The sequence below is a fragment of the Lynx canadensis genome, chromosome D1 (assembly GCF_007474595.2).
Source record: "Lynx canadensis isolate LIC74 chromosome D1, mLynCan4.pri.v2, whole genome shotgun sequence".
Lineage (NCBI taxonomy): Eukaryota > Metazoa > Chordata > Mammalia > Carnivora > Felidae > Lynx > Lynx canadensis.
In genome coordinates, this window is record NC_044312.2 from 11,353,950 (window position 1) to 11,371,818 (window position 17,869).

Here is a 17,869-nt window from a genome sequence, read left to right on the forward strand (position 1 = left end):
TTGAGGCTCAGGGCCAGCCAGTAGCAGGGCTGAGAGCGTTCAGGTCTCCTGGGCTCAAGGGACGGGGAAGGGGAAAACACAGGCGCACATATCCTCTCCCCAGTCCTCCTGGAGCTCCTCCTTTCCCCCCCACACCCCCACCTCCGGCGTCCACCCTGGTGGCTGTGGCCAGGGTCATCCCTTTGTGGGAGGGGGCTGCGGAAGGCTCCCCCAACTCTGATCCCAGCACAGACACCTGCTGCGGAGGACAAAGTTCGGTACCGGTTCCCTTCCACCCGAGGGGCCTCGCATATGACTCTTGTCAAAGTTTTATTAGTTTGGAGCATGTGTAGTGATGTTACAGAGTCTGGGACCCAGGGCCCCGCCCACAAACTGCAACCTCCCTCCTCCCTCAGGGCAGGGCCAGCCCAGGCTAAGTGGTATTCAGCAGCCCCCTCACCATGGGCTCCTCTAAGGCGGAGAAAGTGGAAGGGGAAGGGGGCAGGAGAGAGGAGAGGCAAAAGGCAAAGGAGAGTGGTTTTGCGGCAGAGTGTGGCAGGAGGCAGTTCCCCAGAGAACCAACATCCACCCCGGACCCCGGATGCGGCCACAAGCCCACCTTCCCTGCCCTCTCACAGGTTGGCCCAACAGTTGCTAGAGAAGGGACGCACCGAGTCAGTTAGGAGGCAGCAGCATGGGCTTGGGGGACGTTCCGCTCCCCGCAGACCTTCCTGGGGCCTTTCAAGCCCAGGGTTCCTGCCCTCAGCAGGTGTGGAAATCACATGGGTTGCTGGAGGCACAGTGGGGTGGGGTGGGGTGGGGTGGGAGCCACTGCTGTGGAAACAGAGGCTCCCATCGGGCAGGAAAGGGAGTGAATGAAGATTTTTGGCTTGGGCTTCTCTGGGGCTCACCCTGTGGTCTGGTATTTACATGGGTCTCCCAGGACTGAGTTTCCTGGGGCCTTGGCAAGAGCTCTGGCTTCCCAGGCACGGGCCTTGTGGGGTGGGAACCGTCCATCCCTCCACACTGCCCGCTCCAGCACAGGCCTACGAAGACCAGGCCAAACCCCACAGAAAGCACGGCCTCTGAGCCCTGCCCCTGTTCCTGGTGACCCCAGAAGCCCAGAGAAAGGTCAGAGAAGGCGGCTGTGTCTTTGGTGCCAAGGGGAGAGGGCCTAGAGGTGGGAGGGGGGGGGCTCTGTGAGCCGCCCCTGAGCCAGGGGTCCAGCCCTTGGGCTGGCGCCATGCCTGGCTCCCCGGCACTACCCTGGCGGAGTGAGGGTGTGCGAGCTCTGAGGGGCGTGGAGTCAAGCTAGAGCCTGCCAGGGACAAAGAGAAGGCCGAGTCCGCCCTGCACCACCCCCATCCACGGCTCCCAGGAACGGAGACCCGGCTGGCCTGGGCAGGGAGGCGGGAAGCGGGTCAGCAATGCAGGATCTTCATGAAGGCCTTGCGGAACTCAATGTTGAAGGTCGTGTAGATGATGGGGTTCACGGCACTGTTGACATAGCCCAGCCACGTGAAGGCGCTGTACAGGACGGGCGGGATGTTGCAATCACAGTGTATATTCAGGATGTGGGTGATGAAGAAGGGCAGCCAGCAGATGATGAACACGCCTGGGGGAGAGGGCGGCAGTCAGGCAGGGAGAGGCTGGGCTGGGAAGGCCCGCACGAAGACAGACCCCGGCCCAGGAGCCCTGCGGGGGAGGCAGGAGGAGGGGGCAGGGGAGGCAGGGGAGTCAGGGGAGGCAGGAGGAGTCTCAGCCTCAGATTCTAGAGCCGTCTCTGACACCCGTTTGCAATGAAGGCCACTTTCCTTCCCTCGGCCTCATTTTCCTCACCTGTCAAATGGGTATAATAACAGCTACCCCACAGGGAAGGATAGTGGGCTTGAAGACAAATCCACGAGGTTAACATTCTGACACAAGTCAGTAGAGACGGAGATATGTACTCTACTTTCTGGTCATCTCTGAGAAACACATCTTCCTCAGCGGCCGGAAGTGGAACATTTGGTCACTGCAGGTTGGGGATGCACCTTTTGGGCCCGAGGGACAAAAGGGAGAGCTAGATACCCATCTCACTTAGGCTCCTGGCATCCCTGTGAGGTGGACGGGAAACCGAGGCTCCCACAGGCCCTGTGATGTACACAAGGCCACCCTGTTCATGAGGGATGAAGCCAAGACCCGCTGAGTTCCAGTCTATTGAGGTCTGTCCCACCAGTGGCCTGGCTCTCCCTATGCCTTCCCCAGCCCTTGGGGGGTACCTCTTCCTAATTGCTGCTTCGGGACGCTCTGACCTAGACTAACCTCCCTCCCGCCTGCTTTGTCCATCTGACTCAGGACCTCGTGCTCTGGCGGGACTCTCGGTATGGTGGCATCATGAGCCCAGAATGCCCCACAAGCACCCCGGGAGTCCCCAGGACTGAAGAGAGACCCCACGGGCCAGAGCAGAGGGCACAGCTACAACCCTCCTCTGTCACCCCCAGCCGCATGATCAAGGCTCTGTCCCTTAACCTGCGGTGACCCTGTGCGTGCGTTCATAAAAGCAGGGTAGTAACTCTGGTCCCGCTCACGCCACAGGACTGGCCGGAGGTCAGAGGGGATGGTGGGTCTGGAAGGGTGCCCCGTGATAGCCTGGGTGCTGCAGGGAAGGCACAGTCACATTGGCCCCTCCTGTTCCCAACCAGCCACATCACATCACATCCAGTCTTGTGTTTTGACTCGCCATCTGGGGTTTTCTAGGAAACTTTTATTTGAAAGACGTGCCTGGCTGACAGAGCCATGCCCTCATTCAGATGGCTCCCCCCTCCAGCCCCCTTTCCTTGTTCACAGCTCTGGTCCCACAGGGTCTTGGTTGAGCTGAAGTGAACTGAATTTCCAGTTCCTCAACAATAGCAACACTACCCAAACCATACTGATAACACATCCCTGTGTATACTGCTTTGCACTTTACAAAATGCTTTCACCTTTGTGTACAATCTGACCACCACAACAGCCCCAAGAAGCAATCTCCTGCTGAGGGGACTCCAGAGAGAAATGGTGACTAGCCCAGGACCATGATGCTCTGGAGGTCACCATGGTTGACTGGCCAAGCTCACTGACTCTGAAGTCAGATGCCCTGAGTTTAAATCATAGGTCTTCCTTGGGCATGTTATATACCCACTCCAGACCTCAGTTTCCCCATGTGTAAAAGGAGCATAATTATAGAATCTACCTAATGGGGTACGTCAGTGGGAGTGGCCTGCACCTGAGAAAGTGTTGGTCCCCTGGCCCGCCAGCCATGGTTAGGAAGGGGATGGCAGGTAACAGGACCCATCTTGGTGGGTGGACCCATGGTGATGGTGATGGGTCCTTTCCTCGGTGATGGCTGGACAGAGCCGGGCTGCGGCCGTCGGCCAGCCTGACTCACCGAGAACAATGGCGAGCATCTGGGTGGCTTTCTTCTCCTTCTGCTGGGAGAGCTTCCTGCGGCTCATGGTCTTGAGAGAGGTCCGGGTTTTGCCATTGGGCATGGACTGGATCTCAAAGATCTTGGCAATCTTGGGGTGGTCTTTGGCATGCCCATTCTTCTCTGGTTTGGCGGGGCTGTCGGCCGTGCTGTGGAGGCCGTGGTGGGATGGGTCGGGGAGGGTCAGCTGGTGGTGGCTGGGCGGTATGGGGCTGTACCGGGTCCTCTCGGGGGGGCTGGTGCTGGACAGCATCTCCATCTCTAGTTCCTGGGCTCGGCGGGCAGCCTCCTGCACAGGGGCAGAGAACTCTGGGTAAAGCCAGGCCAGTTCACAGGCATTAGCCACGCAGCCTCACCTGGCCCCACCCGGCCCTGCCCTCTCCTCCTTTAGAGACTCCCGCAAACACCACAGGGTCACTCTGCCGAACACGGGGAGGTCGGGACGGTCTGGGCCCCAGGGCAGTCCCTGCCTACGGGGTCATCCCCAGCACTTGGCCCCGAGCAATACTTATGCAGCCTCAATAACCCCACAACCATCTGTGAGGGCTTATTACCCCCAGCATTTCTCTCTTATTGACTGAGCAACACTTACTGACACCAGTGAGCGCCAGGCACCGAGCTGGCTGCTGGGAATACATTACTGGTTTGGCATTCAGTGCCTGCCTGCAGGAGCTCATGTTCTAACTGCATAGAGGGTACCCCTGTTCTTCCTGCTGGGCTGAATCGAGGGGCCGCCAGGCAGACCTGAGACACCCCACCACATTCTCCTTGTAGACTGATCCCCGTGCCAAAGGGCTAACCCCAGGGCTCGCCCCAATCCTTCCTGCCAAGCTGACCTGGCGGCCTTGGTGGGGATCCACTCACGGCCTCCCAGGTTCCCCAGACCATGGAGTGTCAGCTTGAACTTCTCAAATACAGCCTTGCTCTGCACCCAGTGGCGGGGGGGGGGGGGGGGGGGGGGGTGGGGGTGGGTGGTGATATAACTCAGCTGCTGCCCCCGTCCCAGTCCTGAGTGCCCGTCTGGCACCCATCTCATAAAGGGAGTCCTACCCTTGCCGTGCAAGTGAACAGTGGGGACCCTGCTTCCTGTGGACACCTGACCTGAACTTCGTGTGCGGCCCTGGGTGGGTTCCCTGGCCCAGCTGGGGCTGCGGCACCTGCTGCTGGGACCCTGCTGCTACTTCCTCTGGGCAGAGCCTGGGGTCTGCTGTGCTTCCACGTCTCCAGGCTCTACTTTCGGGCTGCACTGCCCCACCAGCCCCAAGGCTGCTCTGCTCGCTCCCCTACTCACCCCCTCCACGCCCAGCCTCCAGCCCCAGAACCTGCCTGTAGTAAGGAAGCACATGCAAGAGGGAAGAGCAGCAGAGGCGTGGACTTCGGAGTCATGTGGGTTTGGGCTCAAATATGTGCTATCTCACTGTTTCGCCTCGGGTGAGTTACCTACCCTCTCTGAGCCTCTGTTTCCTCTTCCATAAAGTTAAAATCAATAAGCTCAATAAGACTTACCTCTCAGGGTCGCTGTGAGGATTTGATGAGACAGTAGGAACACGGTGGGTGTTCAGTGAATGGTAACAGCCACTCTTCTTATTTGAATTATGTTATTACGGCCAAGTCCTCTCTCCCAACCATTTTCTTGCGCTAGGGGTGCCTATCTGTGCCTTGCAGAATCGAGCCGTCTTGCTGCATGCCTGCTTGTGAGGTGTGCATGGTGAGTCTGGCCTCAGAGGCAAAGTGGGGGAGCCTGGGATGTGCGCTGCCGGTGGGGTTTCTGAGAATCACGGCAGCTGGGTTTCCCTAGGGGCGGAAGGACCTGGCTCTGGGTCCCTGACCTGAGCACTTACCACTCTCCTCCTGTTCACTGGGAAACTCCCATTGGACTTGATGATAACGGTGCAGAGTTTCATATCCTCGGGGTGAGTGCAGGTGCCCTGTGGAGTGAGCCAGTACACTGGTCATGACAGGCAGGCGGCTGGGGACAGACACCCAATGTGGGGTGGTCAGGCTGGGCACCGGGGCTCAGAGAAGGGCAGAGGAGGAGTTGGTCCTGTGAGGGGAAAAGGTGGGCAGGACGAGGGACAAACGGGCCCTGACTTTAATGGGGTACCTGTTAAGGGTCTGGCACATGCTAGACATATTCATATCCCTCTCACATTGAATCCTCAAGACCACGCTGAGAGGCTGGCATTATGACTCCCATTTAACAGATGAGGAAACCGAGGCTCAGAGAAGTTAAGCAACCTGCCCAAGGTCACTCAGCAAAAGAGGTGGCAGTGCCAGGCCTTGAGCCTGATGTGTCTAACCCCAAGATCCTGGTTCCTTCCAGGCCCACATACTGTCTTCCCATACAGGGAGGGCTGAGCAGAGGGGAGAATTCACAAGACATAAGGGGGAGGGAATGCAAGCAAGGTGGAGGAGAGGAGGAGGAAAGAGCGGGGAGGAAGGAGGAGGTGCACACAGAGGGGAGCACAGGGAGCATGGAAGGTAAAGGGGAGGGAGGGAAGCACAGAGGGAGGAAAGGCAGAGAGAGGGGCCACAGCAAGGAAGGACAAGTGATGGGAAAGGAAGGAGAGGAGAGGGTGCATTCAGACAAGGATCTCCAAGCAAAGACTTCTCCCAGATGGTGTCCACCACCTGCCCTGCCTCCATCCGGCTCCTGGAGATTCGGTCATCCCACGGAGGTCCACGCCTTCAGACTGTGCCCTGCCCAGGTCCAGGTCCGTGGAGCCCCCTCCAGCCTAAGCCCCGCCCCACTGCACTGCCCTGGGCCTCCACCTGCGCCTGGGCAAGCTCCCTTGATAATGGTGAGGTGTGGGCGTTGGAGGGGGTGGGGGATCTGGGGACCTTGAGCGGGGCCTTCAGGTTGGCCCTAAAAGCCCGGCTGCTGCGCTTCGTGTTGACCCGTTTGCGGCGCCTGCGGAGGACGATGTAGATCTTGATGTAGACCAGCAGGGTGACAATGAAGGGCACGTAGAAGGAGACGATGGAGGAGTACACCACGAACGCGGGGTTGGCGATTATGCACTCGTTCTGGTCTGGGGGGGAAGGAGAGCCCAGAGGGGACGTCAGCATCCCACGGGGCCACAGCGCCACAAGAGGCCTTTCCCTCCTCCGCCAGACTCCAGCAGCGAGGTCACAGAGAGTAAGCCTAGGTGTCTAAGGCCACCCGGAAATGCTAGATGTAAATGAATGTGCACCGTAAACCAGAGATTTCAAATCACAACTGTGAGCAAAAAGCTAAGCTCTCATGGACTACTTCTGAGTTTTCCCATTAACATTCCCTCCTTATTTCATTATTAGTTTTATTGCCCATGAACACATGAGTGGGGCCAGTGTGCTTGGAAAAAATAACAGAAGGAAATTATTGTCAAAGAGTAAACCCTTATTTTAACCCTTGCTGTATACATGGGGGCGGTCTACCACCTTTCAATTTTAGGGACAAGGTGACTTGGTCCTATTTGCTCAACCCTGTGTTCTGATGTGTTTCCAAGTTCCCTTCCTGGTCTAGAAGATGTCTGACTTCTATCTCAGGGCCTTTCCAGATTGATCTGAGCATATGCTCAGGGAATAAGCCTATTCCCCACGTCTTGGAATTCCTACAAGAGGTACTTTGCAAGGCTTCTTGGTGTCCTGCCCTGTAAGGGTCTCCAGAGGTGCACCTGCCTCACTGGAGCCTGCCTGATGAGAGAAAGCTCTCTGCCCACGCCGGCAGGCAGGCAGGCCAACACCTATTTCCTCTACGTCAGACACACAGGACAGGTGCAGTGGGCTAGCTTCTATTATTTCTACCTCTCCTGCTCCAGAGGACTCAGGTCTGTGCAGAGCTGGGCCAGCTTGGACTGCAGCCTCATTACCACAAACAGCATCACCGTGGGGTGGGGATGGGACCCCGTAGTCACCCCCCCATGTGTGCACATGCACGCGCACACACACACACGCAAACACATGCAGTTGGTGGGGCTGTCTGGCCTGTTTCGGTTGAATAAACAAAGTTGAAAATGGCCAGACATCCTCCTGAATCATTACCCCCACTCCTCACGCAACCCCATTATGCCTCAAGCTACTGTTCCTCTCCGGCCCATCCAGGTACAACTGAGAGTCAGGCTTGGCCGGGGAGACCCAGCCTGGTCTCAGCCTAGGCTGGCAAACAGGTCATCCCCCTAAGTCTGCGCCAGGGGCTCAGCTCTCTCGGGGTCCCGTGCAGCGAAGGGGGGCAGCGGAACCCCAGGCAGACAGAGACAGGACTCACCTGTGTTGTTGAGTCCGAAGAGCAGTGGGCAGGAGATGGTAAAGGACAGGACCCAGACGATAGCGATCATGACAGTGACTCGGCGCTTGGAGCTGTAGCGGGTGTTGTAGAGCATGGGCATGGCCACGGCTGTGTACCTGCAAGGTCACGGGGCAGGGGACCCTGAGTCTGGGGTGCAGGCCCAGGAACTCATTCCACAGCAGGCACACACCAGAGACACCCCACACGTTGGGGAGTTCCAGTTGTCTGAAATTCCCTGAAGGCTGCCTGTCTACCCTAAATCACTCCTTTCTCCTGCCCCAGCTCAGACAGCAAGGGTAGTTGGTGATACTTTAGTGACTGACCGGCTACCATGTAATCCTGGGCCATATCTATTACTCCAGTGTCCCTACTTGGATTTTAAGGTTTTTGAGGGACCAGGGTCTGGGTCTTTGCACCTTTGAAACTGCACCCATGCTGTGCTCACAGAAAGTGGAAGCGTTTGTTGACGGATTGGTAGCCAGGCTCCTCGGAGAAAGAATTCAGCCCCATTCAGCAGAAAATAATAACGGTGGAAATCATTCGCCTCCTTGATCCAGCACTTCCCATATAGTAGCTCATTTCATCTTCCAAGAATCCTGCCAGGGGAGCCCAGCCAGGGGAGCCCGCGTGGCCTGCGTGTGCAAATCAGTGAAAGGCTCCAAGGGTATAGTTTAACAAAGTGAGCACAACCCGGACCCCCTTGGCCGTGTGCCTGCCCTGTGCTGGACAGGAAATGCACAACCGGACACTGTGGCCCCACCTGGACAGGGGTCATCATCCTTGATTTCTAGACAAGGTAGGGTTCTGAGAATGTGCACATTCTGCCCAAGGTCACTTAAGTAGGAAGCGACAGACCTAGGGCTGCCGTCAACATTGGGAACTTTCTCCTCTTTACCAGTCTCTGCTGGGTATCCTTGGTAGCATCTCCATCTGCACCATGGCCTCTTACGAGGTGGTCTGGACTCTCCCAGCCAGATCCACGTGCACCTATATGCATGTGCACATACACATGGACTCACAGGCACACAGCCTGCCTCTTCAGCCCGAAAGGCCAATGGCTTGGGTCCCCTCTCCCACCTTGGCTGGGCTCACCTGTCGATGCTGATGGCACATAGGTTCAGGATGCTTGCTGTGCACATCATGACGTCCAGAGTGACAAAGATGTCACAGTGAATCCTGCTGAATTTCCACTCACCCACCACCTGGGGACAAAGCACCATAAGGGGGGACGGAAGAGGGACGATGAGCTCAGGCCGCATAGTTTGGCTCTCCTGGGGCAGACTGGGCCACAGGCCCAGAGGGCAGCTGTGGGGGTCTTGCGGGTCTCCAGTTGGGGCCCGGGAGAGAAGTGGGGCAGCAAAGGGAAGCCGTGCCCCTGGCTGTCTGAGGCACTTGTCCCTGCTCCCCTCCCCTGCTAGCCACATAGGGCCATTTTGTGCCAAAAACCGGACAGGAAGAATGATGACCAATTTACACCTCGTGCCTCAACTCTGAGCCTTCGTCTGTAAAACATCCGTGTGATCTACTTGCATCCCATTCTGCCAATGGAGAAACTGAGCCTCAGAAATGGGCAGTGACTTGCCCAAGGCCATTCCGCTCAGCTTCTGATCCTGCCCTGATCCCAGGTTTCTGGGGGAGCCAGGCAGCTCCTTTGGGACCAGCATGGTGTGTGGCCCAGTCGGGGCGCAGCGAGTGTCCGTTAAGGACAACGGTGAGGACCATGGCTCTGAGACAAAGAAGACAGTTCTGCTCTTTGTCGCACCTGGAGAATTCAGGACGGAAAACCTGGGCTCAAGCTCTGGAAACACCAGGAGGGGGTGGGGAGGGGCGGCTGTACCCATAGATCCTTGTATGATGGAACTGAGGAGGCCCGCTCCTGCACCCCTCTCCCCCTTACACACACAGACACACACGCACACACACTCACTTTCCCGTACGCCCATGCACATCCATACCACCCATTTAAACGCACAGGCACACACACTCACGCAGCGAGCTGGCCCAGGCAAATTTGGAAGTGTGGAACACCCTGACCCTGACCCTGAGACACATCCTAGGCCTCTACCAATAGGAGAAAAAGGAGCAGGAAAGCCCCCCTCCCAGGGCCTGGGGCAGGGCAGTTCCCATCCTGCTGTCATAGCACTGTCAGTCGTCAGGCTAATTGGAACATGCTCATTCCCAGAGCTGCCCCTTTTTTCTGCTCTGAGGCGTGAAACCAAATGCTGGCACCTAAGCTCGGTGACAGGAGCTATAGCCACTGATGTTGGACGTGAAGAAACAGCAGCTGGTCCCAGAAGACAGGAAGGAAGCTGCCTTCTCTAGGCTCACGTGAGCCCACATCACAGCACAGGACTCCCCAAGATGGCAGGTCAGGTCTGGATTGGGGGGTGAGGAGCTCCGGGTATAAATAGAGTCTACCTGTAGGGCGCTGCTAGGAGGGTCCCAGACCCACCTGGTCCACCCTCCACCTTGAGGCCCGCCCCCCCCAGACGAGTACTTCAGAGCTGTTTCTATGTCCCTAGAGATCCAGGTCTGAGCTACCAGGGCCCTCTTCCTCTCCCTCCTTCCCTCTCCCCTGCCTTCCATCTTTCCTACAGACACTTATGAGCAACTTACTATGGGCCAGACTCTGTCCTAGACTCTGGGGTACAGTGGTAAACAGTATTGGCATAGTCCTTGCCTTTAGGGAGCTCTCAATCCCTACCCCTAAAGGCCTGTCTGGAGCACAGAAGAAGGGAGGGCTTTCCTCCACAGGCCTGGGGGCAGCTGACTCAAAGGCTCGAGAGAAATTTTTGGCAGCCATGTACATTGACGGGGGGTGACTGGGTGGCTCAGTCGGTTGGGCTCCAACTTCAGCTCAGGTCATGATCTCACAGCTCGTGAGTTCGAGCCCCGTCTGGAGCTCTGTGCTGACAGCTCAGAGCCTGGAGCCTGCTTCGGATTCTGCTTCTGTGTCTCCCTCTTTCTCTGCCCCTAACCCACTCGCATTCTGTCTCTGTCTCTCTCAAAAATAAATAAACATTAAAAAAAATTAAAAAAAAAAAGAGTAAAGCACATCCAATCCAATCTAGCACGCTAGACACGTGCTGACATGGCAGGCTATGAGAGGCACTAGTATTGCTGGGAAGGGAACAGGGTGGAAAATTCTGGACAACAAGAGCATCTCTTAGAAAGGAAAGAGTATATGGGCTGTAAGAACACTCTGACAGGATGTTGGGATAGGCTGAGACTCCCCTCGGGACAGGCTCTAAGGACAAAAAATGGCTGGGACAATAACCTGTAAGTCGAGCTCACTGTCCAGCTCTTGTTTTAAAGGGAAATAATGAGAAAGTTAGAGCACTACCCTCCATGATACTGTTCTCCACCCTGCCCCCCAAACCACTGTGCTTCCCCTTAAAATAACGGTGAACTGGTTATGTTGAAAGTATCTGTTCACAGGACTTACAGATTCTCAGAAACCCCCAGTAGAGCCTGTGTACAGATGTGGCTCTATCCTAGAGTGTCGGGGGAGAAGCTGCAGATCTGGAAGCCCAGAAGCCTTGCGTGGAGCCGCGGGCAGAGCATGCTTCACTATGGGTAGAGGGCGCCTTGCTGCCTGGGCACGGGGAGGGCCCTCGCTATGAGGACAGGTGCTGGATGTCTACCACCGTCACGTTCGTCTTCAGCACCACTGTCACAGCTGATTTCTACATCTTGCTCACTACAGTGTGCGGTACCATTCTGAGCCCTTTGCATATATTAACTAACTCATTAGATTCTAAAGCAATGCCACGAGATACATACTGTGATTATCTCCTTTATATGGATAAAGAAAGTGAGGCACAGAGAGGTTCTTTGCTCTGCCACTCGCCCCTCATTCTCCCCTGATGGTCTGAGGCCTGGGACCCTCCTTTGAGAGGGAGCAGGAAGGGAAGAGGCCTTAGGATTGAGAAGGGTTCCTCAGGGAGAGGCCCTCAGACAAGACATGCTTGGACAGACTCACGGACGTGTGAGTCGTGGAGGAAGTGGACCCCTGGCCTGTGGCACCTGTAGATTTCATGTTATTTTGCTTGTTTCCTTCGGGGTTTTTCCTTCACATTCATTTTGGACGTCCCAGCCTGTTGGGGCTGTGCTACAGAAAACCAGGGGTGTGTGATCCTGTGGGCATGATGAGAAAGCCCGGGGAGCCCCCGGGTGCGGAGACCAGGAGAGGGGCCACGCTGGGCCAGCCTCCTCTCCCCCACCTCAGCTCCCTCTTCTGGATGTCGCCTCGGCTCAAGCCTACAAAATGGCATGTTTTCCTTTAAAAGTGGAAGCCGTACCCTCCCAGCCAGGGACTTGCCTCCATAGCACAGGTGTATCCCCCCTATCTTGCCCAGGACGGGAAGGTAAGTGCCCAATGATCGCAGTGACCTTAGTGCTGGCTCTTTCCTGACTGGCTGGTCACTTCCCAGACTCCACCCCAGAATCCTAGGCCGAGAGAGGGGCAGGATCCAGGACGCAAGACCCTAGACCCTCCCACGTCTGCCTGTTGGAAGTGGCTCCCCGGTTACTCCCCTTGCTGTGCGATCTGAGGACAGACAGCTTCTCAAAGCTTCTGTTTCCTCTTCTGTAAACTGAGAAGAAAAGTATCAACTCCCAGGATTAGCATGACTGTTTGCTGAGTCTGTGTCTGCGAAATGCCTGGCGAGGTGCCTGGACCACGGCAGGGGCCGCCCACTCTCTATTCGGAAGTGCAGAGCTGGGCCCCATCCTGGGCCGAGCCCTGGGTGACCATGTGGTCCTTCCCGAGCCAAGGGGCTGTGGCCCAGCCCACAGCGGACCCTGCCTGGAGGTCCCAGACATTGGTGCTAGACCGAACCGGGAAGAGGGGAGGCATAAGGAGCACACGGAGTAGCAGCTCCCACTTTCGAAGTGACAAGACAGAATGGGAAGCTTCGGGTCTGGATGCATGAACATCTCCCTTCCTTGAGGATCTTCCTCCATCACTCCCATTTGCAGCATGATCTAACCAACCAACCTGGGGCCTGCCAGCTGCATGATGCCGGAGAAGTCACCGAATTTCTCTGACCGCCTGGCTCACCACCTGTGAGATGGTGGTAGTCGTGGGGTGACCTCGCAGGGCTGGCCTGAGGGCTACACGGGAAAACGCCAGGGATAGAGGACTCGACCCTTAGTAAGCACTCTCCAACTGGCAGTTGGGACCGTGAAAGAGGCACTAAGCCCATTTCATAAGGGGAAAAACTGAGCCCGGAGTGGAGGGAGAGGCCAGGCCTGCTGAGAAGGCACCAGGCAATTCGTCGGGAAGTGCCTGGACTCCAGGCTCCCCTGCAGCGGAGGGGAGGGCAGACCTACCTCCAGGTAGACAACCCAGGGCATGACGAGCGTGGCCACCAGGAGGTCGGCCACGGCGAGGCTGACGATCAGGTAGTTGGTGGTGGTCTGCAGCGCCTTCTCGCGGGACACGGCCATGCAGACCAGCACGTTGCCGAAGACGATGACGAAGATGAGCAAGGTGAGAAGCGTGGCGTAGTAGTTGTAGTGAGGCTTTCCGGTCCTTCCTTCGGACCCGTTGAAGGGCCGGCTCCAGTTCTGGCTCTCCAGATCATCATCGTACCAGGACAGGTTCAGTGGATCCATCGGGGCAACGGGGCCACTGGGTGGCCGGGCTCTGGCCAGGAAAAACGGACACGGCGGGTGAGCAGGAGGACCTCCCAGAGCGTGCTGCCTCCCACGGAAAGCTCCGGAGCTACAGCCAACCACTGGCAGTTAGTAGACTTCTCCAGCCTCGGGATTTTCAGTTCTGTATTTTAACAATTTTCTTAAAACGCTGGGGCCTGCTGCCGCTCTTCTGCTGGCAAGTTCTTGCAGATGGCAAGACAAATGAGCAATTATAATTTTTTTTAAAAAAGTATAATAAAATAAATGAACTTGAAAAGAGCTGATCATTCATTCATCTATTTATTCAACAAACACTTAGGAAGCACCTCCCATGCACCACCTCCTGGAGACAAGTTAGTGAGGAGTTCCAGCTTCTAGGGGCAGGAACAGGAATACACATTCATTCCTTCTTGATTCTATAAATATTTATTGAGCACTGTTCTATGTGGTGCTAGAAATATGGGCTGGCACGAAATATACATGGTTCTCCAGCTCACATTCTAAATTAAAAAAAATTTAATGTTTGTTTTTGAGAGAGAGAGAGAGAGAGAGAGAGAGAGAGAGAGAGTCAGAGCATGAGTCGGGGAGCAGCACAGAGAGAAAGGGAGACACAGAATCTAAAGCCCTTGCTCCAGGCTCCGGGCTGTCAGTACAAAGCCCGACACAGGGCTCGAACTCAAGAACCGTGAGATCATGACCTGAGCCGAAGTCTGAAGTTTAACCGACTGAGCCACCCGGGCGCCCTTACCCAGCTCACATTCTAAAAGAAACAACAGCCCATGAATCAAGCACTTGAATCTATAAGCAGCGGGCACTAGGAAATGGAATGCAGGAGGACCACAAAAGCTAGTTTAAGCATTGAAATAAGACTTTCCAGAGGAAGTGGCTTTTGACAGACAACCCTAAGTCATTAGGTGAAGAGCTGGAAGCCCAGGGAAGGGTCTAGACACAAGAAACAGCAGAAGCAAACGACAGAGCGAGACAGCAGACACCGGTGGAGGGCTGGAAGAGATTCATTCGGGGCAGCTGAAGCCCGTGAGCTGAACTGGGGAGGGTGCCAGTGCAAGATCCTAGAAGGCCTTCCAAGTCACGCTACGTTTGAGCCTAAGGGCAGTGGGAACCACGTGATCAGAGGCGGAAGGTTCCAACCGCTGTTCAGAGGATGGAAGTGTGTGGCCAAGCAGGTGGCGGCACACCAGCTGGGAGGCTGTAGGAACCCGAGGAGGAGATGAGGAGTTTCTGCATTCCTGCCCTGAGAGCCTGAGAACTTCCTGAAGGAGGTGTCATCTGAGATGCGACCAAAGGAGGAAATAGCCAGGCAACAGAGTTTGGGAGACCTTGCAGCTAGAGAGAATACAACACGGTGCCAGACAACAAACAGTTCTGTTTGGCTAAAAATGTAGGGTGTGAAGTGGGGGCAAAAGAAACCGGGGGGCCAGTCATGGGCCAGATTCTGTCTCATAAGACTGGGAGCCCCTGAGGGGTTGGGTGCAGAGGAAGGACCACGGGGCTGGTGTTTTAGTAAAGTGGCTGCTGCAGCATAGGGAGGCCTTGGAGGAGGCCAGGCTATGGCTGTCATTTGGAAAAGGGAGGGTGGTTGTCCGAATGAAGGTGGCAGGGATGAGAAGAGAAGTGTTCAGAATCAGTGGCTGACCTGTGCATCGGTATCCAATGGATAGATGTGGGATGGGAGAGGGGCCGGGGCAAGCAGAGAGAGTAGGGGTAGAGGGAACAGCATTTCTGCCTTGGGCTTGGGGAGGCTGAGGAGCTGCTCACTGAGAGCAGGAAGCAGAGAGCCTGAGAGGCAGACTTGAGACGCATCAGGCATTGACGAGCTTGACAGCCTGTGTTTTGGTTGTGATTAGAACATAATGCACATATAATATAGCTGACTCTCCTGATAACAAAAGTGTTCCTATTTTACACGATGGAATCAAGCTTATCAGTACCTCAAAGCACTCTGCCCAAGGTGCCACGACATCCAGTTGCTGGGCTACCCAAAGGGATTTGAAGTCTACTAGTTTATGCCACTTGGGATGGTGGTACCATGTCCAGATCAGGGAGGAGGGCACGCCAGCCACAACAGGTCAGAAGGGACTGTGGAGAAGGGTCTGCCCCCCTCTACCCCCTCAACCTTATCTGACACATTTGCTCTGCCGGCCCCCAGCAGAGGAGTGTGGATGATGTCCCCACCACCCACCCCACCCCCCCACCCCAGCACCACCACACCAGCCTGGAGTCTCTGGGGAAGCCAAAATGCCTAACTCCATGTAGGGTGACATGACATGACACCAGTGCAAAAATCTTCCAACTCAGAGGCGCCGAGGCCCTGTGTCACACTGACGCTGCCCTCTGCAAAGGCATCGGCCCCTCTTCCCATTTGGAGCACACCCCGGGACAGCTATATGCACGTATCCATCAGGAACGGCAGCTGCTCCTGCCTCTTGTTTTCACACAAGATTGGGAGTCTGTTGAGCTTGTCAGGCATAAAGCAACGTGCCAAGCACTTTCGGGGGCCTGGAGATGTGGAGATCCACTCACTTCCCCCAGGGCTCCTGAAGGTTCTCTCTGCCCCACCTCTTACTTCCCTGGTCCCTCTCTGTAGGGCCAGTGGCCTCTGATGAAGACTGTACGGCTTCCCTTCTACCCCACCCCACCCCTTCTCTATACCCAACCAGACTTCTGTTTCTGTACAATCCTGCGCCTGCCTGTGATGTGGTTTCATATGCTTGTAGAGGATTTGATAGTTTTGTTTGATAGTTTTGTCCTCAAAACAACCTCCGAGGCCTGCAGCTATTATCCCCCCTCGACAAATGAGAAAAGTCTTTGGAAAACTTCCCTTCCCCTCCCGCTGCTTGCCCAGACCTGACACGGCCTCCAAAGAAAGGCTAGCTCAGAATCTTCCCGCTTCCTGCTCTCTGCTGGACCGCTTTCCCTTGGGGGTTCCACAGCATCATTCCTGAGTTCTATTCTGGAACGCACCCTCTCTGTGTATCTGTTCCCCCCCAACACCCCCCACTGGAGTGTAAGCATCTTAAGCATTACATCACATCTTGGTCATGCCTCATCTTCGTGGAATAAACAAATAAAAGAGCATACTCTCTTGTTCTCTGGGATCTGCAGGTCGTATGTTGCGTTGCTGAACTCAATCAAAGGCTCTGTGAGTCCGGCCGGGAAGAAAAGCCCTCCACCCTTGAGATGTAGCTATAAAGAGAGGCCACCACATTAACAAGTGACAAAAGAGAGAGGCGACCCAAGAGGACCACGGGCGTTGCATGTTGGATCCCCAGAAATAAGACCCTGAGGAGGACATTGGCCTGCAGGGAATTTACAGGGGGATGTTCTCAGAATGGAGGCTTGCAGAGAAGGGAGGAGGCAGGGCTGGACTGGGAAGAAGTTGGGCTGCCTGGCAGTCACATCAAAGGTCTCAGGTGACCTCAGAGAGCCCTCAGGGAGCCTGCAGAGCTGTCTCTCTCATAATGTCCTAGGGCGTGGACTGTCCCAGGGAGAAGGTGTGACCTGGAGAGAGACATCTCTCTTCAAGTGAGCATCTGCTAAGAGGGCGGACCCAGCTGGAACTGTCTGTTGTCAGCAGGCCCAGTAGTTGGGGGAGTGAGTTGGTCGTGCACAGGTGCTGGGGCCCACTCTACCACCAGGCGCTGCAGTGGATGCTCAGAAATCACAGAGGATATGTACATGGGCCTGGCTGGGGTGCTCCAGGAGGGCTTCCTGGAAGGGGAAGACTTTCATTCAGGACTTAAAATCATGAGAACAAGTAAGATGGCAAACGTGAGCATTTCCAGTCAGGACAGGGTCAGAGGTGAGCACTCATTCCTCTGTGTGCTGGTTACTCTGCAGGACAGGAGTGAGTCCCTTCACCTACAGCTGGGAAGGCTTCATGCATTTAATTTTCTAATCAAGCATTTATTCTATATCTTGGTTTTTTGCTGAAACAAATGCATTACAGAAAGAATGGGAAAGCCTGGAAAATGCCTAGATGCCTGTAGACCCTATTAATATCTTGGAGCAGGATTTTCTTCCAACCCCTGGAGCCAGTTCCATCCCTACCGTGTCCTCAGCACCCTTCCTGCCTGGGACCGACATCTGTCACAAGCAGGGGCTGTCTGAATCACTCTCACACCACACCAAGCAGAGCAGAAATTCAGACATCAGCAAATCTAGCCCTTTTGATGACGCACTCTACCATGAGAGATACTAGTAGAAGATAGGGCTGAGGACCAAAACACCTGGGTTCAAATCCCAACTCCACCTTTATTTGCTCCAAGGTCTCGGCCAGATTACGTGGCTTTCCTGAGCCTCAGTTTTCCCATCTGCAAACTGGGGATTAGCAATTACTGTTGTGAGGATTAAGTACAATGATACATGAGTGGCCTGCACAGGTAAACTCTCAAGGAATGTGAGCTTTAAAAATCAAACCAAGAGCAATCCCTATCAGAATAACACCAACATTCTTCACAGAGCTAGAACAAACAATCCTAAAATTGTATGGAACCAGAAAAGACCCCAAATAGCCAAAG

General features: G+C 55.5%; 1 protein-coding gene across 1 annotated transcript; it reads right to left on the reverse strand.

Moving 5' to 3' along the window:
• Positions 1 to 296: 296 nt before the first annotated feature.
• On the reverse strand, positions 297 to 13,337 carry DRD2 (dopamine receptor D2). The gene is made up of 7 exons (XM_032594967.1): positions 13,026 to 13,337; positions 8,784 to 8,893; positions 7,671 to 7,807; positions 6,266 to 6,456; positions 5,266 to 5,352; positions 3,386 to 3,713; positions 297 to 1,594 (listed from the first exon to the last, which is right to left on the reverse strand). Exons 1-7 carry the CDS (start codon positions 13,308 to 13,310, stop codon positions 1,401 to 1,403), a joined length of 1,332 nt encoding a protein of 443 aa, XP_032450858.1. The 5' UTR covers positions 13,311 to 13,337; the 3' UTR covers positions 297 to 1,400.
• Between the last annotated feature and the right edge of the window lie 4,532 nt (positions 13,338 to 17,869).

Bases quoted from the DNA above. Each gene is read 5' to 3' on its own strand.
- DRD2 (XM_032594967.1), bottom strand. From the start codon at position 13,310: ATGGATCCACTGAACCTGTCCTGGTACGATGATGATCTGGAGAGCCAG. The intron at 7,808-8,783 runs GTGAGCCCAGCC...GTGACCTTGCAG, and splicing joins TGTGCCATCAGCATCGACAG to GTACACAGCCGTGGCCATGC. The intron at 6,457-7,670 runs GTGAGTCCTGTC...CTTCCCCCCCAG, and splicing joins CTTCGGACTCAACAACACAG to ACCAGAACGAGTGCATAATC.